The 25,462-nt window shown below is 43.2% G+C and overlaps 1 protein-coding gene across 1 annotated transcript in view; it reads right to left on the reverse strand.

Annotated features, from left to right (window-relative positions):
* Positions 1–25,462, reverse strand: part of CTNNBL1 (catenin beta like 1) — a 177,844-nt gene that overhangs the window by 16,645 nt on the left and 135,737 nt on the right. Inside the window, exons 12-13 of the mRNA XM_030825692.1 lie at positions 15,205–15,302; positions 12,891–12,971 (exon numbers count right to left, since the gene is read on the reverse strand). Coding sequence (XP_030681552.1) covers positions 12,891–12,971; positions 15,205–15,302 — 179 coding nt within the window. The remainder of the gene's footprint in view (positions 1–12,890; positions 12,972–15,204; positions 15,303–25,462) is intronic.

Raw genomic sequence — 25,462 nt, forward strand, 5'->3', positions numbered from 1 at the left:
ACATAATCGAGGTGCTTATAATCTAATGAGGTTAATGAATATGAAATTATTTTTGAAAAATGTAATAATGACTATTATAAAGGACCTTTCAAACTGTACTGAGAGCTGTGGGAACCCAGAAGAAGGCTGGACTAAGTCTATTTGGGGGGTGGGGTCAGGAGTGCTTAAAGAAAATGTAACATCTGAGCTGGATTTTGAAGGAGTTTGACAGGCTGAAAGGGACATTCCAAGCAGAGGAGATAAGAGCATGCACAAAGGCACAGAAAAGTCAACTTGGAGAGAACAACAGTGGGACATCAGTATCACTAATGCAAACATTAGAAAGGGGTAAGGGGAGGTTTTTTTTTTTTTTTTGGCTTATTAGATCACAGCTTTCGGTAGATCATATTATTTTTGATTGATTATTACATACTAGGCATTGCGTGAAGCAGTCTGGATAATAACTACTGCTATCATTACCCACCTACCAGAGAGCAGCAGCTAGTGTTACTGAGGACTTACTATTGTCAGGATAGTGCCAAGGGCTTTCTGTATATTAACTCCTTTACTTCTCAGAAATATTGAGAAGCAGGGGCCAGGCGCTGTGGCTCACATGTGTAATCCTAGCACTTTGGGAGGCTGAGGCGGGCGAATCATTTGAGGCCAGGAGTTTGACAGCAGCCTGGCCAACATGGTGAAACCTGTTTCTACTAAAAATACAAAAATTAACCAGGAGTGGTGGTGCACACCTGTAACCCCAGGTACTCAGGAGACTGAGGCAGGAGAATCACTTGAACCTTGGAGGCAGAAGTTGCAGGGAGCCAAGATCGCGCCACTGCACTCAGCCTGGGGGACAGAGCAAAACTCCATCTCAAATAATAATAATAATAATAATAATAATAATATTGAGAGGCAGGGATTCTTACCCCCATTTTAGATGAGGAAGCTGGCTCAGGCAGAACAAGCTCCTCAAGGCTAGTGGGTGGCAGAACTGGGACTCAAACCCTAGTCCATGTTCTTTTCATGCTACCATGTTTGTGTGGGTATAGATTTCAGAGCTGTCTGGAGAACAAAGGAAGACGTTAAATATTAGAGTGATAGGGAGGCTCAAGAACGGAGCTTAGCAAAATTAAGTTTCTCTAATTAGGTCAGAAGTATCCCTGGTGACTTTTTCCGTTTCCGTACTTTTCTCCATCATCTGATCTTCTTTTAACCAGGCAGGTACACACTGCACCTTCTAGTTTCTCTATATTGTCATTTAGAAAGGACAAACTCAAGAGAGCAATGCCAAACTCCACTTTCTTCTCTTTCCTCAGAACTTCAAGACTCTGACAATGTTCAATTCGACATTCTACTTTTAGCCATATGGCCACATGATTTGAAAGTGAAATTTTCAAATGTAGATCTGAGATACGACTATAGCTCATCTCCAAGAAAGGCATCATCATTGCAGCATTGAACATGCACAGAGATGAAACAGAGATTGGCTTCTGAAGACGAAGTTTCTGCCCTGACAGTTTTAGAAGTGCCATAGAAACCAGCATGCAGTGAAGTTGACTGTTGTCAGAATAGCACCTTATCTAGCCTGTTACAACTCTGTGGCATGGAATATTTACTGCTGAATGGATTCAGGGAAGCCAAACATAAATGTGTACTCAGTGTTTAAAAGGAAATAAAATAATCAGAATGATTACGGAAAACAAGAAAGTGAGAAAGTGTGGGCACAGTTCTCTATCTTCTCAAGTTTTGGTCTGTTTTAAAAAGAAGATGGCATCACCTTTATTCTCTGCCCATCTTACTCCATACAGACAGTGTCAACTTCTAAATGGATTAATACACTTCTGACTTGTTTTATGGGTCCCCAAGATGCCACATAAAAAGCTGATCTTGAGATAAAGACTTGAGATGATTCCTTGGCTATCTGTGCATGATGAGGTAGAGCTGGCCATCTGAAAGAACTTCGAAGGGTGCCTGAAACTCCAAAATGGCTGTTGTCAACTCCACTCATGATCGGATGGCTAGGATTCAGTCTCTGGAGAAGCAATGTAAAAGTTCTAGAAAAAAATTATCATCACAAGCTTCTCCCTGCCTTATACCTTCCCTCATCAAAGGTCCTGAAGGAAGTGAAGGAGTCTGATCTATAATACTCTGACCATTATGCACTAAAGATAAACAAGCGGACTTGTTTCTCTAGTGGTAGGGAAAAACTGAATTATGCCCCACTGACAATGAGACATGTTTTAAAAATGGCTAGACAATGGACAGAGGGAAGTTAGCTGGCCCGTGTGGGGGATCATACCTGCAGCCCAACCTCCTTAGCACATGGAGACTGAACTAACAGGTTACAAATATCCCATTCTAAAGAAGGCACTCAGCTTCCCCTTGCCTCCTTTCTCCCTCAAGAGACCTTGTGTGAGTGCAGGAAGCATTCAAATTAGATACTGGAACTCCTCTGAACTATGATATATATTATAAATTCTACAAATAAGTTCCTCTGCCAAGGTGGAACAGAGCACTAAGAAGATGGGATCAGATCCCAGCTCAAATACTAATTTACTAGTGTCCTTAGGTGAGTCATTTAACTTTTCTTGGCCTCAGCTTCTTACTTGGAAACAGGAAGCCTGCACTAGATCAGGGAAGGCAAACAGGGTTCATCCCAAGTGCCAACTCAACCCACTGCAGTGAGTACAGAGTATGATACAAAAAACCGTCGTGAAGCCGAGGCGAAGCTCAGTGGGAAACAGCCCTGAAATCATTAGCAATGCCCACCCTGACTGCAGGAGGGGAGAGTGGCAGCGTGCCTCACCCCTGTTTCCCTGATCCGGTGCTCTTGAAGGTCCTTTTGGCTTTGATCATCTGTGGCATGTCTAGCCAGCTGTAACGGATTTCTACCTGCATATGGGTATGTGGATGGATTTAGGATGTTGGCTGATGGCGTTCCCAGAGAGAGGAGCCGCTACGAGAAATGCCTCAAGCTGGAGACACACATCACCACCGCAACAGGACATGATGGCCAACACTGATGATTAGCTCATCCTTTCATCAATAAGTTCATCTTCCCTGTGACAAAGACACAACCCCTGGATCTGCTGTGACATTCGGCCATTTTAAGACAACAGGGACATGCAAATCACGCACCCTTCAAATGGGAATATGATGAACAGAGATTAAAGGGACGTTCCAAGAATCCAGTAACTTCCTTAAGTGTTGTAAATATTTCTCACTTTACAAAACTTCAGAGTGAAAATCTATACGTACGTTGGACTGTATCTGAACAAGACAGGAGAGTTAAGATTTAAAGAGAGTCTTCCACAAATCAATTCACTCAACTCTCACCTTTGAAGAGCCTGAAGGTGACTGCCTTCTTTGTGAAGCAATGACAACTCAGCATTCATGCTGCATTTTTTACTGTGCAAAGCAGGGCACCTGCATTAATCTTACCTGCTGTACATGCCCTGTGTTGAGTATGTACAACAAATACCATTTTCAGATTTCACAGATGGAAAAATTGAGACAGATGCCAAATGACTACCATTGGGTTTCAGTTGGAGACTTGAGTGGAATGTGATTCCATAGTCCTAGGCCTTCTCTATTAGTTCTTTCATGCTGGCAAGAGACGACAGCAAAAACCGAATCCTAACAATAGTGAAATTTCTCGAGTCCTTACTGAGTGCCAGGCACCGTGCTAAGCACTTTCACGGATTTCTCATTTTTCCTCGCAAGAATTCCAAGAGGTAAAAACTATTACTATTTCTACTTTTCAAATGGGAAACTGAGGCTTAAAGAGATGAATCTCTCCTAAGGCCAAAAAGCTCACGGGGAACAGGAAACAACAGAAACAGGACAGAAACCCATGCAAATTTGGCTCCAAGGCTGTGTTCACTTTCATAGTTCAAAAAAGGAAAAAGTCTGTGTTTTATGGACTTTTCATAGTATTAGCATATAAACAAATAGATGGGATATTTTTCTTTATGCCGTATCTGGAGACTGACGCAAACCAGTAGCATTAAAATGTAAGGTCACCTAGCTTCTTGGCCTATAGTTTCCCTATAAATTCAAGAAACTTTAAAAAAGGAAACAAAAATCTATAGCTACACCGCAAATTCCACATGCAATCTGAGAGGGCTAAAAAAAAAAAAAAAAAAAAAAAGAGAGAGAGATACTCTGATAGGTTTTGTTTTGTTCATTCCATAAGAGAGGGCTAGAATAAAAACTTAGATGGTAATTCAGTGAATGGCGCATTAAGTAGAACAGATTGCAATTCACAGCAGCATAAGCCTGTTTGGGGGCTGCTAAAATAAACAGATTCATCTCCAAAGATACACAAGGAGGTGGTATGTGTAGCGCCAAGGTGCCATTTCTGCAGGGTTGTGTGTGTGTATTTCCCCCTCTTCCAGCCACATACTCACTTTAAATGTTAATCTGTCCTCGGGAGCACTACCAAATCACCATCTTTCCACACGCCTCCACCTCTTTCAGCAGTCAAGTCGCAAGCCCTCCAAATAAGCATGCGGATGTCATTTCTAATCTGCCCCTGACAGGCAGTGAGCTGCCCCTTGCTGATAAAAGGAGACAGTCACAAAAGAGGCTGCTATGAAGCCAACATGAACCTCTCTTGCCTTAATAACATGGGACATGACTCAGAGCTGAAACCTGAAGCCTCCACTCGGTCTCTAGTCATGGGTGGGAACTGCCTCACCATTCGGAAAATGCTAGTTGCTTTCTTCCAAAGCAAGGGGAGAAACCTGAACCACGGGAGAGGGAAGTAACCAGAGATGGGAGAAGCATCAACACCAGCAAAACAAATCTTCCTCCAAAAGCTTCTAAAATAGGGTAGACTATTAGAGAAGAATCCTAGAAACTGCAAGTCTTTTAGCTGGGGAAACTGAGGCTGGAGAATCAGTAAAAGAAAATTCTTTCAAAAATGCACAGCTAACTGATGGCAGTTTTGGTAAGAATCCAAGGCTCTCAGGCCACAGCTTTGCCCACAAACAAGTGACTGGCTACATGTTAGTTCTGTCTCAGCACATAAGCATGTGGCAGGCTTTTACAAACAATCTCATTAATCTTCAAAATGACCCTATAATAAAGCTATCATGAAAATGGACACACACACACACACACACACAGGGCAAGGCAGTTCCCAAGTGAACAGAGATCACCTGTGGCAGAGCTGGGATTTAACCTTGGGCTTGCATGACGCCATACTCATGTTCCTTCCATATTACCATAATGCCACCATCACAAGTGTGATGCAAATTCTAAATTTACTTAAATTCAGTCAATTTCTAAATTTACATCCCCCCCTAAAAAAAAAACCCAGACTGCTCATTTGAATTTTGACAACTTATACTCTGGTCTTGAGAGAATCAGTACTTCTGTGATAGCAATGCAATAATACAAAGCTGAAAATGACAACCTTACCGGAGAAAAGGAGAAAGTAAATAAGATTGGTCCCTATTTGTGAAGACTTAGAGTTAGTTTAGAGGCAGAGACAGATAAGCATGCAGGCCCAAAACACTTGTAATAATAGCTACCACTTAGGGCATACTTCCCTGTGCCAGGAAATATTCCAAGTGATTTACATACACTACATTTACTTAATCCTCCCCACAATCCTACATGATAGGTACTATTATTCTCATCCTTTCACTGATGAAGAAACTGAAGCAGAGAGTTTAAGTAACTTGCTTGTAGGAGTCAGCTGGTAGGAGTCAGAGCCAGGATTTATGTCGACCCAGTCTGGCTCCAGAGTCCCTGATCTTCAGCCTGAGGCTGCAGTGCAAGGGTGCACTTGGGGCACACAGGAGGGGCTCCAGGTGCTCTCAGGGAAGACTTTCTGCAGAAATGGTCAGGGAAACGCTAAGCAGAATGCTTAGTATATGACAGACACTCAATACATGTTTATTGACTAATTTGTTTGCCAAAATTCTGAAGGATACAGAGTAATACATTAGCCAGCTTCATGAAAGGGATGTGGAAAAGATGGCACAGAGAGGTATTCTGGGCAGAGTTCAGAGCAATGGGCCAATATCTAGAAGGTTTGAGAAAGCACAAGGTCAGGAAGCACAAGTGATACAGAATGGCTTTCGCACAAGGGTGAGGGATGTAGCTAGAGCAGCCAGCAGGGGCCAAACTGGGCGAGACACCATGAGGCCAGCGCAGGAGGTTAGACTGCATCCCGAGGGCGATGCAAGGCCACTGTTTACTGTGTTTGGGTGGAGAAGTGCATACGTGAATTTTCATTTTAGAAAAATCTCTGGTTGCTGTGTAGAAAATGAACTGGAGGGCCCAAACCTACAGATAGGCAGACTAGTTAGTTAGGCGGGTGCTGCACTAATGGAAGAAAACAAATGATGGTAGCCTGAATGTTAAGTATTGGTAGTACAGACAGAGAAAAGCGGATAGGCTGCGGAGATATCAGAGGTAAAGTTGACCAGACTATGAGAGGTGGGAGGTGGAGGGAGAGGAGCAAACAGATGATGCCTAGGTTTTTGATCTGGTCAAACCGGTAAACTGCCCTAATATGGGAGTAGGGGAAGAGATTATACAGGGCTAGGGCCACAAGCCTGGTTTTGGACTCGCTAAGTCAGAAGAGCCTATGGGTGATGTCCAGGTGGCAACTGGCTACATGAGTCTGCAGAGATTCGGGAGGCCCTGGCACTTAGCCCCAATCTCATCAGACCTTGCAACAAGCCGATGAGCTTGACAGAGGGAGAGAGAGCCTATGAGCACCACTGAATGAGAACAGAGAGGATCAGGAAGGCAAAACAGTGCCCAAGGTCATACTGCAAGGTAAGTGGCAGAGGTGTGGGACCAGAATTCAGGTCCTCTGACTTCTCTTCCAAGAGTAAAAAGGATGATTGTGATTGGCAAGGGGGCAGGCAGGGAGGCAATAGAGGGTGAATGAGCAAATGGTCGAAACTGGGTATTAGTAATCCTCCATCCCCAGCCCCCTTGTCACTAGCTTTTACTGGCTGTAAGCTATGTTTTGGCAAATCTATGGACTGAGAAAGTTTGGGAACCACAGGTTTAAAGAAGAGCCTAGGCTAGGCGCAGTGGCTCAGGTCTGAAACTCCAGCACTTTGGGAGGCTGAGGCATGAGGTTTGCTTGAGCACAGGGGTTTGAGAACACCCTGGGCAACATAGCAAGACCTCGTCTCTACAAAAAAATGCAAACATTAGCTGGGCGTGGTGGCACGCACCTGAGGTCTCAGCTACTCGGGAGGCTGGGGCGGGAGGATTACTTGAGCCTGGGAGTTTGAGGCTGCAGTGAGCTGGGATCATGCCATGCCACTGCACTCCAGCCTGGGTGACAGAATGAGATCCTGTCTCAAAAAAAAAAAGCTGGCAATGGGAAGGGAGCTGGGAGGAACTCTCAGCAGGATTCTTTTTCAAAGCTTGCCCCAGAATCTTCCAGCAAGTTAGCAGAAGAATCGATGGCAGCCTCACACTTTCACTGTCTACCATCTCACCCAGTGTGTTAGGCGCACGTACCCCACACATTCACTCCTGCACTTCACCCCCTTCCATATAAATCTTTAAATGAGCTTCAAATGCAAAGGACAAAGTCTGTTTAAGACATCAAGTCCTGTGGATACTGTTTCATTACAAGGAGTCCATCTTTTTCTTTTCAGGTAAAGCCTGGAATGATTTAACTGTGACAAAATTAGCATGCAATTTGTAAGTCATTACGGTGCAAAGTATGTGGTAAGAACACTTTATTGAACAAACCTGCTGAGTATAATTTCCCCAGGAACTAAAAAAGAGAAAACCTCTCTCCAAGGCTCTCCTCCCTCTTTTAGAAAAATTCCTGCTAGTACCTATATAATTATGTCTTCTTTCTGACAGTCAAAAGCCAGGCATGCTCTGTACACTTAGCCAATGGAAACGGGAAGGAATCAACAAGAAGTCAGGATGCCTTCCCAACAACAGGCATCTTAGTATTTTCTGGGCTTCAAGTCGTTCGGAGAGTCAGGTGAAATCTGCTGAGACAAGAACCCTGGATATTTACAGATCACAAGAACTGCTGCTCACTAGATGGGTCTCAAGAATTACATGCCCTTGAAAAGTTCAGGTCAAATCTTGTTCACCAGAAACCCCTAGGGTATGTCCGGAGACATTATGGCCCTGGAATCTCACAGACTTTGAATACAACATAAAAGCAGAAGGCCACGGCCGAAGACATGGAAGTCTTTGCTAGTTACAGATTATTGTAAAACGTGATTTGAACTGAATATGTATAGGATTAACTATCAGGCCTGTTGATTCTTCGAAGTAGAAGTATTTTTCCTTATGAAATATTGCTATAGTTATGCCACAGAATCCACAGAACTGTACTTAAATATTTTTGGTGACAGGTCTAATCACAGAGAAAACAAAAACCAGGGTTAAAAATTAGTGTTAAGGAATAATGTGGAAAGCGCAGGGTGACTCGCCCCTATCTTCCTTAATACTCACAGACAGATATTAATTTCACCTAATGAGCAGTGGTCTTTCATTTACTGAATGTCAGGCATGATGTCCTGAGAAAACGATGAACAAGAGAGATTACAGTCCCAGAGACAGAGAGTAAACAAATAAATGAAATAATTACAGGTTCTGAAGCAGCTGGGGAGAGAGGGCTCTCTTACAAATGGTAATCGCTGAAAGCCTCTCTGAGGAGGCGACATTTTACTGAGACCTGATAGCAGAGAGGAGGCTCAGGGCAGAAGGGAGTGGCAAATGTAAAGAAGGAAAGAAAGGCTGTGTGGCAGGAGGGGCCTAGTGGCAGGAGAAGGGGTTGGAGAAGCAGGGAAGAGTCAAGTCATGCAAAACCTTGCAGTAGCAGGGACTCGGGACAGTGGGTGTGTACACGTGTGCAGGGGTGGGGTAGGGGGACACAAACAGTCCTTGTAGAGAAAAGAAAGCTAAAGGTTCTCTGACCACCTTCTGTGTGCCAGGCCCTGTGCAAGCAGCTTTCGTGCATAATACATTCACCGACACCGTATCCCCACATACATAACTTCTCAAAGTACACAAACTGGGACATACACCTTAAACACAAAACAAACACCATCCAGGAAGAAAATAAGGATAAGGCAGTTCAACTGTTTGCCCACAGTTGGAGAACCAGGAAGAAGCCTGGCTATAAAGCCCATGCTCTTCCTCTCACATCCTCCACTCGTGGAAGGTGCCCCCTCCTCACCCCCTTCACTTGGCTTCCCACTGCTGCTCCTTTGCTGTTTCACTCCAGGCTGACAATGCCTTAGACATCCCTACCTTTTTAGGTTCAGCACGAATGCTCAGCCACAAAACTAGCCCCCCTAGAGTTTAGGGTGACTCTAGCCTTAGATGACCTCTCCCCATTCCCTGGATCCTCCAGCCTTCGTCTGCGGCACCATCCCTAGGCCCATTCTTTTCTTAGCACTTTCGCTTCTCACCCCCAGCCGGTGCCTGGCCTTGCATATTCCCAGAGTGGGCACCTCATCAACATTTGCCAAATGACTAGATTCTCTCTAGTGACCTGGTCAACTGCAAACCATGGGCACTTGCACTGTGCCCAGAGAAGTCTGAAGTTCACGGGGAAGGTGATGGCTGAGACAATAAAAATACCAATACTTGAGCCTGTTATCTTAGGTTTTTTGGTTGCAGACTTGGTGAGGTATGTGAGAGATTATTCACTACTGATCTGATAGTCAATGTCTTCAAAATGCCTGAAAAATAAGCATCCAATTCAAGTCGACAAATATTTGCTGAGCTCCCAACTGGTATAGGACATTCAAATTTAATGGGGGCGAGGAGACAAACTGTCTGCAACTTCAGAGAGAAGATGGCATGAGGCAGAGGTGAAAAGGAGGTCGTGTTGTTCTAAGTCACTTTACACCTGTGAGGCGGCTTCATCTGCTAGGATGGCGCCTGAGTGCTGGCAGCAAACACCGCTCACAAATGCATCCCTCACCCCTACCCGCCCTGGCTCTCTGCGTAACACTGAGGCTGCTGAGCACTAATGGCCTTGGAATGTTTGCCAGTGCCCAGCAAAACGGCCTTGGCATCAAGGAGACAGATGTTTGTCAGGGAACAGCACGGCCTTGGTGCCTGTGGCACACAGCAGCTCTGTGAATGCCGGGAGAGTGGCTGCAGCGATTACTCTCCGTCAGTGCTAATCAATTTCACACCCTCTTCAGTGCTGATAATAGATAATCTTTTGGGAAGCAGGCCAAGTTTCCTAACAGCTATGTGCAAACTGCTCCCTGACACCTAGCCGCTTACTCAGTCTCCCTCAAAAAAAGTCTAAGCTGCACCTCAAATAAAGCATCTGATGGTGCCAACGCTCTCTTCTGCTAGGCAACTCCTTCTGGCAAGGAGGATGCTCTCAGGAAAAGGACTGCTTACTAAAAAGGCTACTAAAAAGGCTTACTAAAAGGCTTACTAAAAAATTACACAAGAATTCCAAAGGAAGCTAGGAAATTCTAGCAGCAGCAGCAGCGGCAGCTTCTACTTACTGAGCAAAGTACTTTCTATACTTTATGCTTAGTCTTCATAATAACCTTTAACAGGAGGTGTTTTGTTTTTATTTTTTGAGACAGGGTCTCGCTCTGCCACCCAGGCTGGAGTGCAGTGGCACAATCTCGGCTTGTTGCAACCCTTACCTCTCAGGCTCAAGTGACTCTTGTGCCTTAGCTCCCCGAGTAGCTGGGATTACAGGCGTGCGCCATCATGCCCAGCTAATTTTTGTATTTTTAGTAGAAATGGGGGTTTTGCTTTGTCGGCCAGACTGGTCTCAAATTTCTGACCTCAAGTGATCTGCCCACCTTGGCCTCCCAAAGTTTTTGGCCTACCCTAAAACGGTAGGGATGTCTGGCCTCCCAAAGTTCAGGCATGAGCCACTGTGTCTGGCCCAAAAGGGAGGTGTTTTTATTCTAATTTTACAGATGAGAAAACAAAACTTAGGAAGGTCACCTCAATTATCCAAGATCTCAGAGCTAGAAGTGGCAAGATTACTTTTCCTACTAGACTGCTGCACCTCTATCTAGAAGACCAGTCAGTCACTGACCAACCCATCACTGCGCTTTTAATTCATTCCATCGTCCAAAAATGGCAGAGTTACCAAAGAATGTTTAACTTAACCTCAGGGAATGAGGGAAAACATGAAGCTTGAGGGGTTGGATCACCTTGGCTAGTATCACTTTATAGCCCAGAAACTGAGGCTACATGAGGCATAGTGATAGGCCATAGCCGGCAGTGATTTAAAGGTGGTGCTTGCTCTTAAATCCTAGGTCCCCTGACTCCCAGGTCTTCCTTTTGCCACCCCTCAAAACCTCCCTAGCAGATAACATCGGGGATTCCGGCAGGGCTGGAGTTCTAACTGTCTCACGGCTGCTTCCTTACAAAAGTCCAGGGAATTTCAAGTTGTTTCTAATTATCATTCAGATAAAGAGAAGGAGTACATCATTCCCGCAGTTTAATAACCACTGAGTGTCCTTCATGTCCAAGTTACTGTATAGGGAAGAAAAGATGGAAACGGAAAGTTTAATTGAAGAACAAAGGGGTTGGGGTGAATTGGAATGAAAGAATTGTGGTGGAACATGCTAGTATCTAAAGTGCAGCCTCAGAATTTAGAGTCTCTGCCTTTTATCTTGCAGTAGTATCACTGTATAAAAGAAGAAAGCCCCAGTTAATCAATTCAATCAATCCACAAACTTCTGAGGACTTACTCAGTTTAGGGATCATAGAGAAATCAAAAGAATGAAAAGCACAGCTACCTATCTGCTGGTGTTCATGAATGAAGGTACATTTTATGAAAGGGGAGAGGTGGATAAGAAGTGGCAAAGAGAAACAGGACACAGATAACAAGGTCACTGTCTCCCCACATCCCCCCAGCTCTAGTCTCTCACTCTGGCCTGAGGCATGCCGAGGGAAAATGCTGGTGTAATTCCCAATGCCCATGGTAGCCTTAGCTGGATGGTCCCAACACAGGGGAAGGGAGGACTATACTAAAATTAGTCCTTCCACCAGTGAAGCTCAAAAGCCTCAAGTGTATCTTTAAGACAAGACTGAAAAGAAGGATGGAGTGACATGGCAAAACAACATCACAAGGAAAATAAGGTCTCCTGTAGACTTGGAAAAAAGTAAGCCAGGCGTCATTTGATAATGTGACTGAAGACTTGAGAAGTGTCTTGTAGGGGAGCGAATACAAATCAGACATTAAACAGTGACAGGACAACTTACCCTGATTAAGGAATACAGATGGAAAGCTACAGTGGCCAGAGATGGCGGAGAACAAAATGGAAGGAGGTGAAAAACACAGAGGGTGGTATAACACCATAGCAAGCACAGCCCCTCAAGAAAAAACGTCCAGCAGGTGTCACTTCTCTCAGCAACCATCAACATGAGAAAACAAGGGTCAGCCCTTCAGAACCTGCGGTTTGGCTTGGCTGCAATGCGTCTGAGCTTCCCTTCTCTAGGCCTCCAGTTTTCCATCTGTAAATGAGGTAACTGGATTCCAGGACCATTCAGTTTCCTTCCAGCTCCTCTACGCTGTGATCACCCTTCCTCAGCATGCCTCCTTCAGGATTTCAGAAGCCAGCAAGTGTGAGTACTAAGACATGCTCTGCCAACCTGGTACCAGCTCACAGCCTTGTACTTTGGCCAGATTTTCGAAGAGAAGCTCTTGTCAAGGGTGCCTGTGCTGTCCACCCAGACTCCCAGGTCATACCTGGATGGATGCTACACATACTTCTTCCTGAAAGGCTGTCACTCATGTCAGAAGAGCAGTCATAACCCCTTGGTAGACCATCATCTGCTCTACTTCTAAAACATGTTAGATGGCACTGCTGCCCTTACCTATCCTGTGGGGAGATAGGAGGAGCACAAGGGACCCAAATAGAAGGGAAGTCAATAGCTGGCAAAAGTGAGGCAGGGATACGTACGTGTTTTTCCCCTTCGATCTTCTTGTCTGCCACCTGCATTGCACCCAGATATTTAAAATGCAACTCCATTAGTCTGTCAACCTGAAAGAGAGAGATTTCACAGGCTTGAGTGAAAAGGAAAGACAACGCACAGCAAGAGAACAGTGGCACTCCTATTCATCTCACTGTCGCTCCTTACTAAGGGAGACCCACTCCAGCACTCCTTACAGCGGATGAGAGAAGCTTTGCTTAGGGACACATCAGGAATGGATCAAAGGGCTGGGGCAGAACAAAGCAAACACTTAGGATGAATGCAGTTTGAACCAGGCCCATTCCCGAAAGGAGGCTATGCATTCTCAGCCCTTCTAGAACTCCCAGGAATGCATGTTGTTAAAAACAAATAAATAAATAAAAATTCAAGTCTCTTCTTGCCAAGAGAAGGAGCTTGAAGTTACACACTTGATATTCACTTAGAACTTTACAGAAATTTCTTTTTTCAAACTGAAACCTTTCATGTTCAGATTCTGCCCCAGAGCTGATCTTTTTTTAAAAATGCCTGAGTAAAATCTTTTTAGTTGCTTTTGAGTCAGAAGAGAGAGCAAGAAAACCTCCTTCAGCAACTTTAAAAAAGGCCCTGACTTTTGCTTGGCAATAACTTAAAAATCAGTTTTAAGTTGAGCAAAGTCATGCTTCAAACATGGCTTGAGGAACACTCAGTGGATTTGAAAAAGTTTTGTTTTTTTCCCCAAGACTCCAAAATGACTGAAGAAGCACTGTGAAGCCAGCCCAGACTCCTGACTTATCTTTTTATCAGGCTGGCACCACCACAGCCCTTGGCAACTCTGGCATTCATTTACCCAGGAGCTGATACTGGTTGGTTAATAGGTGATGTTCCTGCAACACGCCATCAGACAGTCTGAGAAGACTGTGGTCAAACCTTCTCTAGCCAACACTGATGACCCTAAGACCTTAATGTTTCAGCTTATAAAGTATTTTCATGACCATTATTTCCTTAAGCCTTAAAAAAAAACCTGACAAGGTGTGCAGGGAAGACAGGTAGCAAACCCCATTTTAAAGATGAGGAAACCAAAGCACAGATGTTAAATGATGTCACTAGGGTGACGTGACTACTAAGATCTCCGTGTCCTAACTTGATGACCTCTTCATCATGCTATACTCCTGGTGAGGGTAGAAAAAATGGTCAGAGGTAGCTCAAAGAGACAGTCTTAAACCTTTCTTGGGTAAGTTACATAATGTCTCTAAGCTTCAACTGCCTTGCCTGTCAATGCGAATAATAACTATACAAGGATAAATAAACCACAGTGTTATGAGAATATATGCAACGATGAAAGTCATCTGCTCTATTATCCAATCCATAGTAGTCACTCAATAAATGGTAGCTCTTATTACTGTTAAAAATCCTATCGTCTGGCACACTAAAGATACAAAATATCCATCTAATCTCATGCCACTGCGTTCCCAGCTTCCATAGCCCGATCCATCTAATCTCATGTAATTGCGTTCCCAGCTTCCATAGCCCGATCCATCTAATCTCATGTAATTGTGTTCCCAGCTTCCATAGCCCAACCCATCTAATCTCATGTAACTGTGTTCCCAGCTTCCGTAGTCCAATCCATCTAATCTCATGTAACTGTGTTCCCAGCTTCCATAGTCCAATCCATCTAATCTCATGTAATTGCGTTCCCAGCTTCCACAGCCCAATCCATCTAATCTCATGTAATTGGGTTCCCAGCTTCCATAGCCCATTCCACCTAATCTCATGTAATTGCATTCCCAGCTTCCATAGCCCATTTAGGGCAGGCTCTACCATTTCCTTATCATTATCTTCATTTTATTACCACCACCTTAGTAAGACCTTATCTAATTCACTTCCCACTGACCCTTCAAGATGAGTATTGACGTCTCCATGTTGAAGCTGGGGAAACTGAGGTTCAGAGTGGCACACATCTCAAAAGCAGCGAAAACAGGTTCAAATCTCAAGCCTGTATCCAAAGCCAATGCTCTTAATCACTTTGCTATGCTGTGCAGCAGCCCTCAACAAAAATCCTAGTCTAATCCATGCTCTTTGGGTCTAAAAATCCCCCTCAAGTACTAGCGGTATCATCCTCAGGTGTTACTACTCCCAGGAGAATACATTTGGAGATGAAAAGCAGAACAACCAGAAAAGCCTTTGACATGCAAAGCAACAGGGCGCAGGTGCTAGAAAAGAGAATTTTAGGGTAGGACCACTCAACCCAGTATCCCTCAGATCACATCAGGTAAAGAGCCTTTCTATCAGTCCCGGTCCCATCTTTACAGTCCAACAGTCACCCACCTTCTCGCTGTCATTTTCAGTGAATTTATTCAGAAGCCGGGTTCGCTGCTGCCCTCTCAGGTTCCGCAGGAGGGAAGCCAGGATCGAACAGACATGCTCTGGGTTGGGAAAGAGAAAAGAGAACATGCTGAGATCAGAGCAGTAATTATTACCTCTCTTCAAGCCTCGTCTGGTTCTATCGAGGGCAGAATAAGTAGGCCTCTCTGACTGCTGCTATTGATTAATAAGACAAGAACCTAAATTGTGTCACTAAAAAACCGAACTGGTCTCAAAAAAACTCATGAAAAACATATTCAAAAGGGATGATATCCTCAAGGACAACTTGAGCAAGTGAATCAAAACTAAGTTAGAATTCCTTTTCTGTCTGGAATTAATTGATTTCTATTGTCCACAACAGAATCTCAAACTAATCCCACCTTTACAGAAATAACCTGTGAATAGAATATGAACACCAGCCATGACATGAACAAATAATGGATAAGACATGTTGCATCGAATTCTCAAATTACCTCATAACTCTCCCAAGTAAACAGCCTGGAATTAAATATGAAATATGACAGAGACCCAGTGCTATCACTTACATTCTGGTGCAGCTAACACCCCTGCTTCAAGTTTAAAGGTGGCTGTACTGTAAGCACCTCAAAACAGTTAACAGGGCTTTCTGAGTTCAACAACCCAGCGGCTTCTATTATGAAATACTATTCTTCTACTCTTGGAAGAAGAGGGTAATTGAAGGGTATATTATAGGCTTCAGGTGTAAAGAGATTCTTTTCTTTAAAAAGAACTTTCAAAAAATCAAGAATAATGACCTTGAAAAGGAGGTGACAAAAGTCTACTCGTGGAGAAATGGCAGAACAAAGTTTATTTTGAAATAAAATGCTCACAGTGTGAACAACAAACAGTTTATTTGAAAACTGAGGAGCATCTTCCTATGCCAAAGTTACCTTGGGTTCCCAAGAATGTCACCTGACTACTGAGGTCACAAGGAAACATTCTTACTTCTCTGATTACAGCACGGATATAATTTTGTGCCAGTGTGTTTTTCTTCACTTAATAAGCATTCCCCACCCCCTCGTTTCCCTAATTTCTTAATGTTGGAGTTATTCAGTCCTTAGATTTCTATTTTCTATCTATATTCACTTCTCTGGTGATCTCATCTTGTCCTATGGCTTTGAAAACCATTACATGCTGACAACTCACAAATTTGAACCTATAGGTCAGTCCTGTCCTCTGAATGCTGACTCATATATTCAACTGTCTACCTGCCCTCTCCACTTGGCTGCCTAACATCCTATCAACTTTTTTTCCTTAATTTTTATTTTGAGACAGGGTCTCATTCTGTCACCCAGGCTGGAATGCAGCGGCACGATCAGGGCTCACTGCAGCCTCGACCTCTGAGGCTCAATCAATCCTCCTGCCTCAGCCTCCTGAGTAGCTGGGACTACAGGTACACAACACCATGTCTGGCTAATTTTTATATTTTCTGCAGAGATGGGGTTTAGCCATGTTACCCAGGCTGGCGTTGAACTCGTGGCCTCAAGCAATCCACCTGCCTTGGCCTTCCAAAGTGCTGGGATTACAGGTGTGAGCCACTGTGCCTGGCTGATTCTTTTAAACTTAACATGTCCAAAAATAAGCTCCTGATTTTCCTCCCCAAACCTGTTTTCCACAGTTGTTTCCAATTAACTAATGGCAACCAGAATCTCCAGTTTCTCCAGCCAAAACCAGTGAAAATGCTCTTGATTCTCTTCTTTCTCACATCCCATGAGAAGCCTCATCAGCTTTACCTTCAAATCACATCCAGTATCCCAACTCTTCTGACTACTTACCACCACTGCTACTACACTACCCTTGTCCACATCACCATCATTTCTTGCTTGGAATAGTCAATAGCCTACTAGTGAGTCCCTCTGCTTCCACCCTTGTCTCCTTTGGCCTAATCTCCATAGAGCAGCCAGCATAATTCCTTAGGTTAACACCTAAAGTCAGGTCTGTTTAAAACACTCCAGTGACTCCCCAACTCAGACTAAATGCTGCATCTAACGTCAGGCTGTTCCCGCCTCGGGGCTTCTGCACTTGCTGTTTCCTCTGCCTGAAATGTTCCTCGGCAGATTATCTGCATGGCTTACTCTTTAAATCTGGTTTTACTCCACTGTCATCCTCTCAGCGAGGCTTTCCTTTGACCACCCTATTGAAAAATGCAATGCCTCACATGGCGATTCTCAAGTCTTATCTGCTTTATGTTTCTCTTCGTCATGTGTTACTTTCCAAAATACTGTATCATTTATTTATTTATTCTGTTCACCATCTCCCTTCAATTAGAATACAAATTCCCTGAAGGCAGATATTTGAAGTGTGTTCTGTTCATTGCCATATCCCCGGTTCTAAAACAATGTCTGGCACATGGTAGGTGTTTTGGGAATACTTGCTGAATGAATGGGAAGAAAGCAGACTATCAATATAAAAGTTTTCAGTGGTGGAGGTGGCCGTGGGGGCAAACAGGCCACTTTTGAATTCTGGATATGTTTCAAATGCCTTCAAATACCTTTTGCACTTTTATATATAATGCCTATCCCAAATTCAGAGCAATACTACCTTTGCATTGCTAATATGCTTTCAAATTGTTCAGTTACAAGATGGTCCTTAAAGAGTTTTTATACGTGGGAGTAGGTAAATGGCTTTTTCCGAGGGCGCCATCAATTTCAATAACATATTTCTAATTGGTAGAATCCATATTTTTAGGTATTGAAAATATAACATTTTTCTTAAAATACGCTGTGGACAGAGGTACTATATACCTTCTCAAGACCCCAGGCTCCCCCAGTATCTTCCTTTCAACTTTTATGTAAAGCTGGGATTGAGGTGGTATAACCTCCGTCTGCCGTAGTCACTCACTGGGGTGGGGTGAGGGTAGAAAGTAGTGGACAGAACGGGCCCTGCCTTCACAGGAAGGCAAAAAACCCCATGAACCCAGGGTAAGGACGGTGAGCTAACAGAGCTCAGCTCAGGGTGAGAAAGTAGGATAAGAAAGGAACATCTGTGAAGATGCACTTGAGGAAAAGTGCTCTGACCTTTGTGTATGCCAAGGAGAGAAGGTTAGGGGCAGGAAGAATGAGGGACAGAATCAACTCTGTCATCTTGTGCCAACCAAGTTGGAAGTAGCTGTGATCTCTTCAGCTGGTGAACAGATATGGGACAGGCCATAATAAATGCAGTGAATTCTAACAAGATCAGCTCTAAAACTTTGGAATTACTTAGTATGACAGCTGGTGACAACATCCTGGTATTATATATATGACAATCTGACAACCACAGAGGAAGAAAAAAAAAATCAGAGCCAAAGTTCTCATTGATTATTTGAGCCAAATTTCTCATTGTATGATGGAAAAACTGAGGCCCAGAGAGAAGTGACTTGTCCACAGAGCTAACTGGTGGAGGAGGTAGAACTCAAACTTCAGATTACCCACTCCCTCATTCACTGACCAGTTTACCTCTGTGCCTAGCAAGTGCTGAGTGTTCAGGGCCAAAAACAAACAACACAGCCCCCTAACCTGAAGGAGCTCCTCATGTAGTGAAGAAAACAAAACAGTTATAGCACCGTGTAACAAGTTCCATTACTGAGGGAGGCAAACGGGACATGGGCAACATAGAGGAGGGACAACTAACTTCCAAGGATTCCCACTGGACATAACCAACAACTGAACATCTTAAAAAACAAAGAAAAGCCATAGCCAACAACAAGGCAGAGAAAAGGAGAGAACATTCCAGACAGAAGGAACAATATATGCAAAGGTCAGTTTGAATGGAGTGCCATGTCCATGTCGGAGAGGGGAGGCCAGTGAGGGGGGCAACGGCTGACCATGCAGAACAGGGGCAAGGGCCTACCAGTGAATTTTAAGCTGGGGAGAGACAGCACTGGATCTGAGTTTACACCAATCTCCTCGGTAGCCACAGTCTTTTCAGAGATCAAGATCAAGAAAATGTTTCTCTTTCCTGATAAATTTTTTGTATTTCCTTATCAATGTTCCTTCTTTGCCTGGGCTATTAGGAAGCTCAAAGATGAATTTATACTCAACCACAGAAAGTAATTTCTTTTATTGTTCTGTTGTTACTGATTCCCTTTACCCCCTACCAATGGAGTTTAAAATAAAAGCAATGGATGTATGAGGTAAAAATCAAACTACATGAAAAGGTACAACATGTACTTGATATTTATTGAGCATCTATACTAATATATTTCTTTTCCCATATTCCTTCCACGAACCCATTCTTCTCTCCCAAGAAAAACTACAAAGTACCTTGTGTATATTTTCAGGGGGAAAATTTTGCATTTCATATATATAAATATTCCCTAATATATCTTTCCATATCAGCACGCACACTTCATTTTTTAAAAATGGCTATCTAGAATTCCACTGAGCTTATTTATCACAATTTTAACTAGCGCCCCATTCATTGGTATTTTAGGTAGTTTCCAGTTTTGCATTATTTTATTCTTTCTATTAGAAGCAATGCTGCAATGAGTATACAAGTCCACATATTTTGGCTTACTTTTGCACAAATATTCTTAAAGCATATTCCTAGTAGTGGAATTAGAGCATCAAAAGAAATTTACATATGAAATGTTGAAAGATACTGACAAACTGTCTTCCAAAATGGCTGTACCAATGACATACCCACTATTAGTATATATATGAGCATCTGTCTTCTCATATCCTCGCTCAGATTGCATATTATCCAACTTAGTAATTGTGACAGCCCAGTAGGTGAAAAATGAGATCTTCTTTTGATTAGCATGTTTTTGTTCTTGTTAGGAATGAGGTTAAACATCTTTTCCTATGTGTATTAGGGTTCTCCAGAGAAACAGAATAGGAAATACAAAAATGTACAGAAAAAGATTTATTATGAGGGATGGGCTTGTGCAATTATGGAGACTGAGAAGGCCCGTGATCTGTTATCTGCAGGCTGAAGGCCCAGGAAAGCCAATGGAGTAGTACCAACCCAAGCCCAAAGGAATAATGTTTTGCCAACGATTTGGGTATCCCACAGCCCAGTCAACTTAACATAAAATTAACCACCACACTATGTTTATTGGCCACTTGTATTGCTTTTTCTTGAACTGCCTGCCCTTATCCTTTGCTCAATTTTGACTTCTATGAACTCTTTATAAATTAAGCATATTACCCTTTTCCACATGTTGCAAATAGGTTCCCTAATTTAACATTTGTGTTTTGACACATTCTTATTCAAAGCTAAGATTTAGTGCCACCATATTGTTTTGGTGAAAGCTCCTTCAAATTCCTATTTGAACGTAAGTAGGGTATAATAATAACTGTCATCATTTTTACTGTTTATCTATGCCAGTAGGCTTGAGTCTGTACACAATTTTTTCACTGAATCCTCACAACTAAGCTGTGGAAAAGGTACTATCCACATTTCCATTTTATAAATGTGGAACCCAAGGCTCAGCGAGATTAACTGACTTAAGGTCATGTGCTTGAGTAGGTGGTTGGATCTTAGATCTGAATCTAAGTTGCCTGATTCCAAACTATAAGCTTTTCCTACCATGTTATGCTTCCCACATATAAAAGGCAATCATCAATGCTATTAAAGAAGGAAGGTAAATAAGACCATGCAAAGCCTGAAAATATGCCTCATATTTGGGCTCACTGTGCCCAAAAGACAGACACTATGTAAATGTGGATTAAAAAATTAACAGTTTTAACAAGAGAAAAATGAAGTAAAAGGCCATATGGAATAAGACATGAATAACAACCCTCTTTCTCTATTTTACAGAATTAGTCTTTGCAGAAGCAATTTCCACCACAGTCTAAATAAAGAAGAGACTTTGAGTTTCAGGCAGTTCCACAAAAATACTGAACCAGAACTTCTCAATAATTTTCCCTTTTAATCTTGCTGATTAAGATGGATGAGAAAGAGTTGCAAGAGAATGTTCTTTATATACCTCAACAAGATGGGGGCGGGAGGGCTGGGTGCTGGTGGCGCAGAGAGGGTATCAGGAGCTGTAATTTTCAAAGAGAAAAATGTAATAAATAGAATAACCATCTTCCTTGGCAGCAGATGACACTGGCATGCATTTCCACAGCCCACCCCAGTCTGGAGCAAGGTATACCATGATCAATTGCAATGGTCTACTAAGAATAAATGACATTTACCTATTTAGGATTTTAAGTGAAGGATAGGTTGCCAATTGATGCCTATGCCCTTCTACTTCTCTATCTGGATGCTGAGGCACGCCACAGGCTACTGGTGCCGGCCAGATAGGGAAACACTTCAGCCACCCCAAATTTACACATATATATACACACTGAGTTTCATTAGCTACTAATAAATGTAGCTTCCCTAAGAACAGATTTCAGCCCAAGGTGGTGTCAATTTTTCATGCACCAAGGAGACAGCGAGAGCTGCTGGCACAGGGAGCAGGGGAGATAACAGGTTTATCTGCTGGCCAACACTGCTCAGCTGCTCCGTCATTTTGACAGAATAAAATGGAGGTGAAGGATGGTTATGGAGCTGTCAATGCAGATGGGGTGGATGTGGTAGTTCCCACTGCAGAGAACAGCCTCTAAGGGAGGGCCCAGGAAGTGCAGAAAACCCACACGCGTGTACACACACATACACACATACGGAAGCAACAAGGCTCCACCAAGGGGAAGGCCAGGCAAATCTACATTTTCAAATCACTAGTTAGGGAGGTAGGCAGCCTGGCATCTAGGTGGAGCGGTACAGAGCCAGGATTGAAATTGTGCCAGCGAGAGTCCCTGCCTGCTGGGCTCCCTGCTCAACAGTCATACCCTACTTACGTTCAACAGTCAGACAACTGGCTGCCTCAGACACTAATTACTGAAACCTCCTGGAGGGAGGCTCTGGTCCACCCTTCCCCCAGCTCAGCTCTCTTCAGGGCTTCTCAAGGATGATTAGCAAAGGGTTAGATGCCTGTTTCTATGTGAGAGGGCTAAAAGTTTGATTTTCCAGGGGGCAGTTCGAGTTTTATAATTTTCAGAGCTGGAAGGAGGGTTAGAAATCTCTTATCTGATTATGGGGTTCTGAGTATGGAAACAATAGCCCTGAGAAGGAATGTGATTTGCCTCAGGTCTAAAGTACCTTTGTGGGCCACTGGAATCTAGATCTGCATTTTTTTCCCTCCAAATCATGACAGACATTTGAGACTGATAAACACGGAGGCATGCTACCCCTCCCAAAACACATACACGAATGTAACATTTTCCATGGAGTTTCAGATCATTCACATCTCTTAGTGATGGCTCTTTAGTTAAGAACCCTTAATCTAGTACACCCAAATCAGAGGTCTTTCCAGAACAGCACAGACTGTGGCAGTCGCTCCAACCAGCCATTTATAGTGTGCACCATTTTTGTGAAGAATGGAATGGACGGGCATGTCTCATGCTTACTCTTAAAAAAAAAAAAAGTATGATCCACATTCCAGTAGGTGTTTGGTTAACATTACCCATTCTGTATGAGGAGAGCGATTTATCCATAGACAGGACTGCTTATGAGTAGGCCTATTATGGTTCCATTGCTGAAAAAGACACACAGGTACATGGAGAACACTAACTCCTGGGATCTGCTCCAGACATGCCAACAAGTGAATTAATTAACCTTATGTGGGGACTCAGGATCACAGGGACATGGATTCAAATCTTATCTCTGGCACTCACTAGCTGGTTAAGCCACAAGCATGGAGCTTAGCCTCTGAGTCTCAGTTTTCTTATTTGTAAGCTGGGGCTGTCCCTCCCATCTATTAAACCCATTCTTTCAAATGTGTATAGTAGGCACTCAACAGACAGCAGTTTGAGATCTGTTGTACTGAAAAAGAGAATCACAAGGGATTCGCTCACCTACGCACCTGTCGTAGATCACCAGGTAACTCCTTCCATACTGCAACCTGATCACATGTCTGTCACTGAACATGTTTCAGTCAGCCCTGGTCATCCTAACTACTTCCTGCAGAGAAAAACAGAAACCTAGATTGCTTGGCTCTCTCAGCTGGCAGGGCTATTTTCTCTAACTCAAGATTTGTTCTAACCCTAAAATGGAGCAAGGCCAACTTCGCTCAGACTCTCTAATCCCACAATAAATTAAAATAAAGTGCTTGTGTGTCGTTGGCTATAAAGCCAAATAATACAAGATTCTGGGAGACCTGCAGACAGCACTAAGGCAGGTAGTGACTATTTACTAGTAAGTTGAAGGACACAGCACATCTAAGTAGAGATGGTCCTACCTTTTAATAAAAAGAAATGTACTTGGCCGTGATAATTATTTGCCTTTTGGTCTTCCTGCAAGAACTGAAAATACAATGTGTGATCTGTAAAGAAATGAAGATTAGCTTCTCCTTCTAGAGTTTTATAATCTTAGGATAATTACAGCGCATGAAGTGGTACGTCACCAGCCCTCCCTTTACTCAAAATTCTGAGTACCAACTATGTGCCAGGCAATGTAGCAAGTACTAAGACAACAGCGATGAAAGCTAGCCCACTCTAGAGAAGCTCATCATTTTATGATTAACGCTAAGAAATAAACAACTACAGCCAGGTGTGGTGGCTCATGACTGTAATCCCAGCATTTTGGGAGGCCGAGGTGGGCAGATCACAAGGCCAGGAGATCGAGACCACCCTGGCTAACATGGTGAAACCCCGTCTCTACTAAAAAATAAAAAAAATTAGCTGGGCATGGTGGTGGGCGCCTGTAGTCCCAGCTACTCGGGAGACTGAGGCAGGAGAATGGCGTGAACCCAGGAGGTGGAGCTTGCAGTAAGCCGAGATCATGCCACTGCACTCTAGTCTGGGTGACAGAGCAGGACTCCGTCTCAAAAAAAAAAAAAAAAAAAAAAGAAAGAAAGAAATAACTACAATAGAGTACACAATTAACTGGCATGCATGAAAAATACTCAGCCCATATGTGAAGGGCCCCTAATTCAGTTGGGGTAGGAAAGAGGAGGGCCTGGGTAGGAGTGGCTACACACTGGAAGTTAAGAGGTCAGAACTGAGACAGAAGAAAAACATTTTCCTCCGAGACTCTGGGAGAGATGCAGGGCTGGATGTATTACGCTGGCAGGTGAGTGGCCGTGCGCTAGCAGCTTCATGTTTTCAGTGGTAAAGTTGGTGGACAGAAACCAGGATTTGGGGTTCTATGGGCACACTTAGTTTTTGAAGCCTAGAACTGGGCCACATTCTTGGAGTCAGGGATAAATGGAATACAGATGGTTCCTGATTTATGATGGCTTGACTTATTTTTTGTCTTTACGATAGTGCAAATGCAATATGCATTCAGTAGAAAACGTACATCAAGTACCCATGCAACCATTTTTTCACTTTCAGTACAATATTCAATAAATTATGTGATATAGTCAATACTTTTAAAAAAAAAAATAAAATAGGTTTTGTGTTAAATGATTTTGCCCAGCTGTAGGCTAACGTAAGGGTTCTGTGCATGTTTAAGGTAGGTGAGGCTGAGTTATGATATTTGGTAGGTTAGGTGTGTTAAATGCATTTCTGACTTACCATATTTTCAACTCACGATGGGTTTTTTGGGACATAACCCCATGGTACATTGAGGAGCATGAGTCCTATGTATATTAACAAGTCACCAAAGGAGGGAGTGGTAGAAGGAAAAAAGTGACAAGGTGCACACTAACAATCCCTAAATTTGACTTTCTTAGCCTTCTGTGCCAAGAGAGATGCCTCCAGATTCTAGAGGGGTCCTGCTGGAACCTCTGTTGAAGTTTTAATATGGCGGGGCAGGGGAAGGCTCCGTTCACCAGAAAGGAAGAGGAGGCCCTAGCAAGCGGAGCTGGGTCACGGGAGGAGGCTTTTAGGAATCTTTGGCACAGGACTCATTCATTTACTCACAAAATAGGTATAAGAATCCTACAATGTGTTATGATTCATGACAGAAAATGCTATGCGAGATGAAGGATATGTTAATTTGCTTGATTGTGGTCATCGTTTTATAATATATACTATTCATATATCAAAACAAAAAGTGGTATACCTTAAATATATAAATTTTTCACATGTCAGTCTCAATAAAGCTGTTAAAATTAAAAACAAAAAATTACAGTTGGGCTCATGCTTGTAATCCCAGCACTTTGGGAGGTCAAGGCTGGTTAGATTGCTTGAACCTAGGAGTTTGAGACCAGCCTGGGCAACACAGTGAAACTCTGTCTCCTACTAAAAATACCAAAATTAGCTGGGCATGGTGGTACACTCCTGTGGTC

This window comes from Nomascus leucogenys, chromosome 13, assembly GCF_006542625.1.
Source record: "Nomascus leucogenys isolate Asia chromosome 13, Asia_NLE_v1, whole genome shotgun sequence".
NCBI classification, from domain to species: Eukaryota; Metazoa; Chordata; class Mammalia; order Primates; family Hylobatidae; genus Nomascus; species Nomascus leucogenys.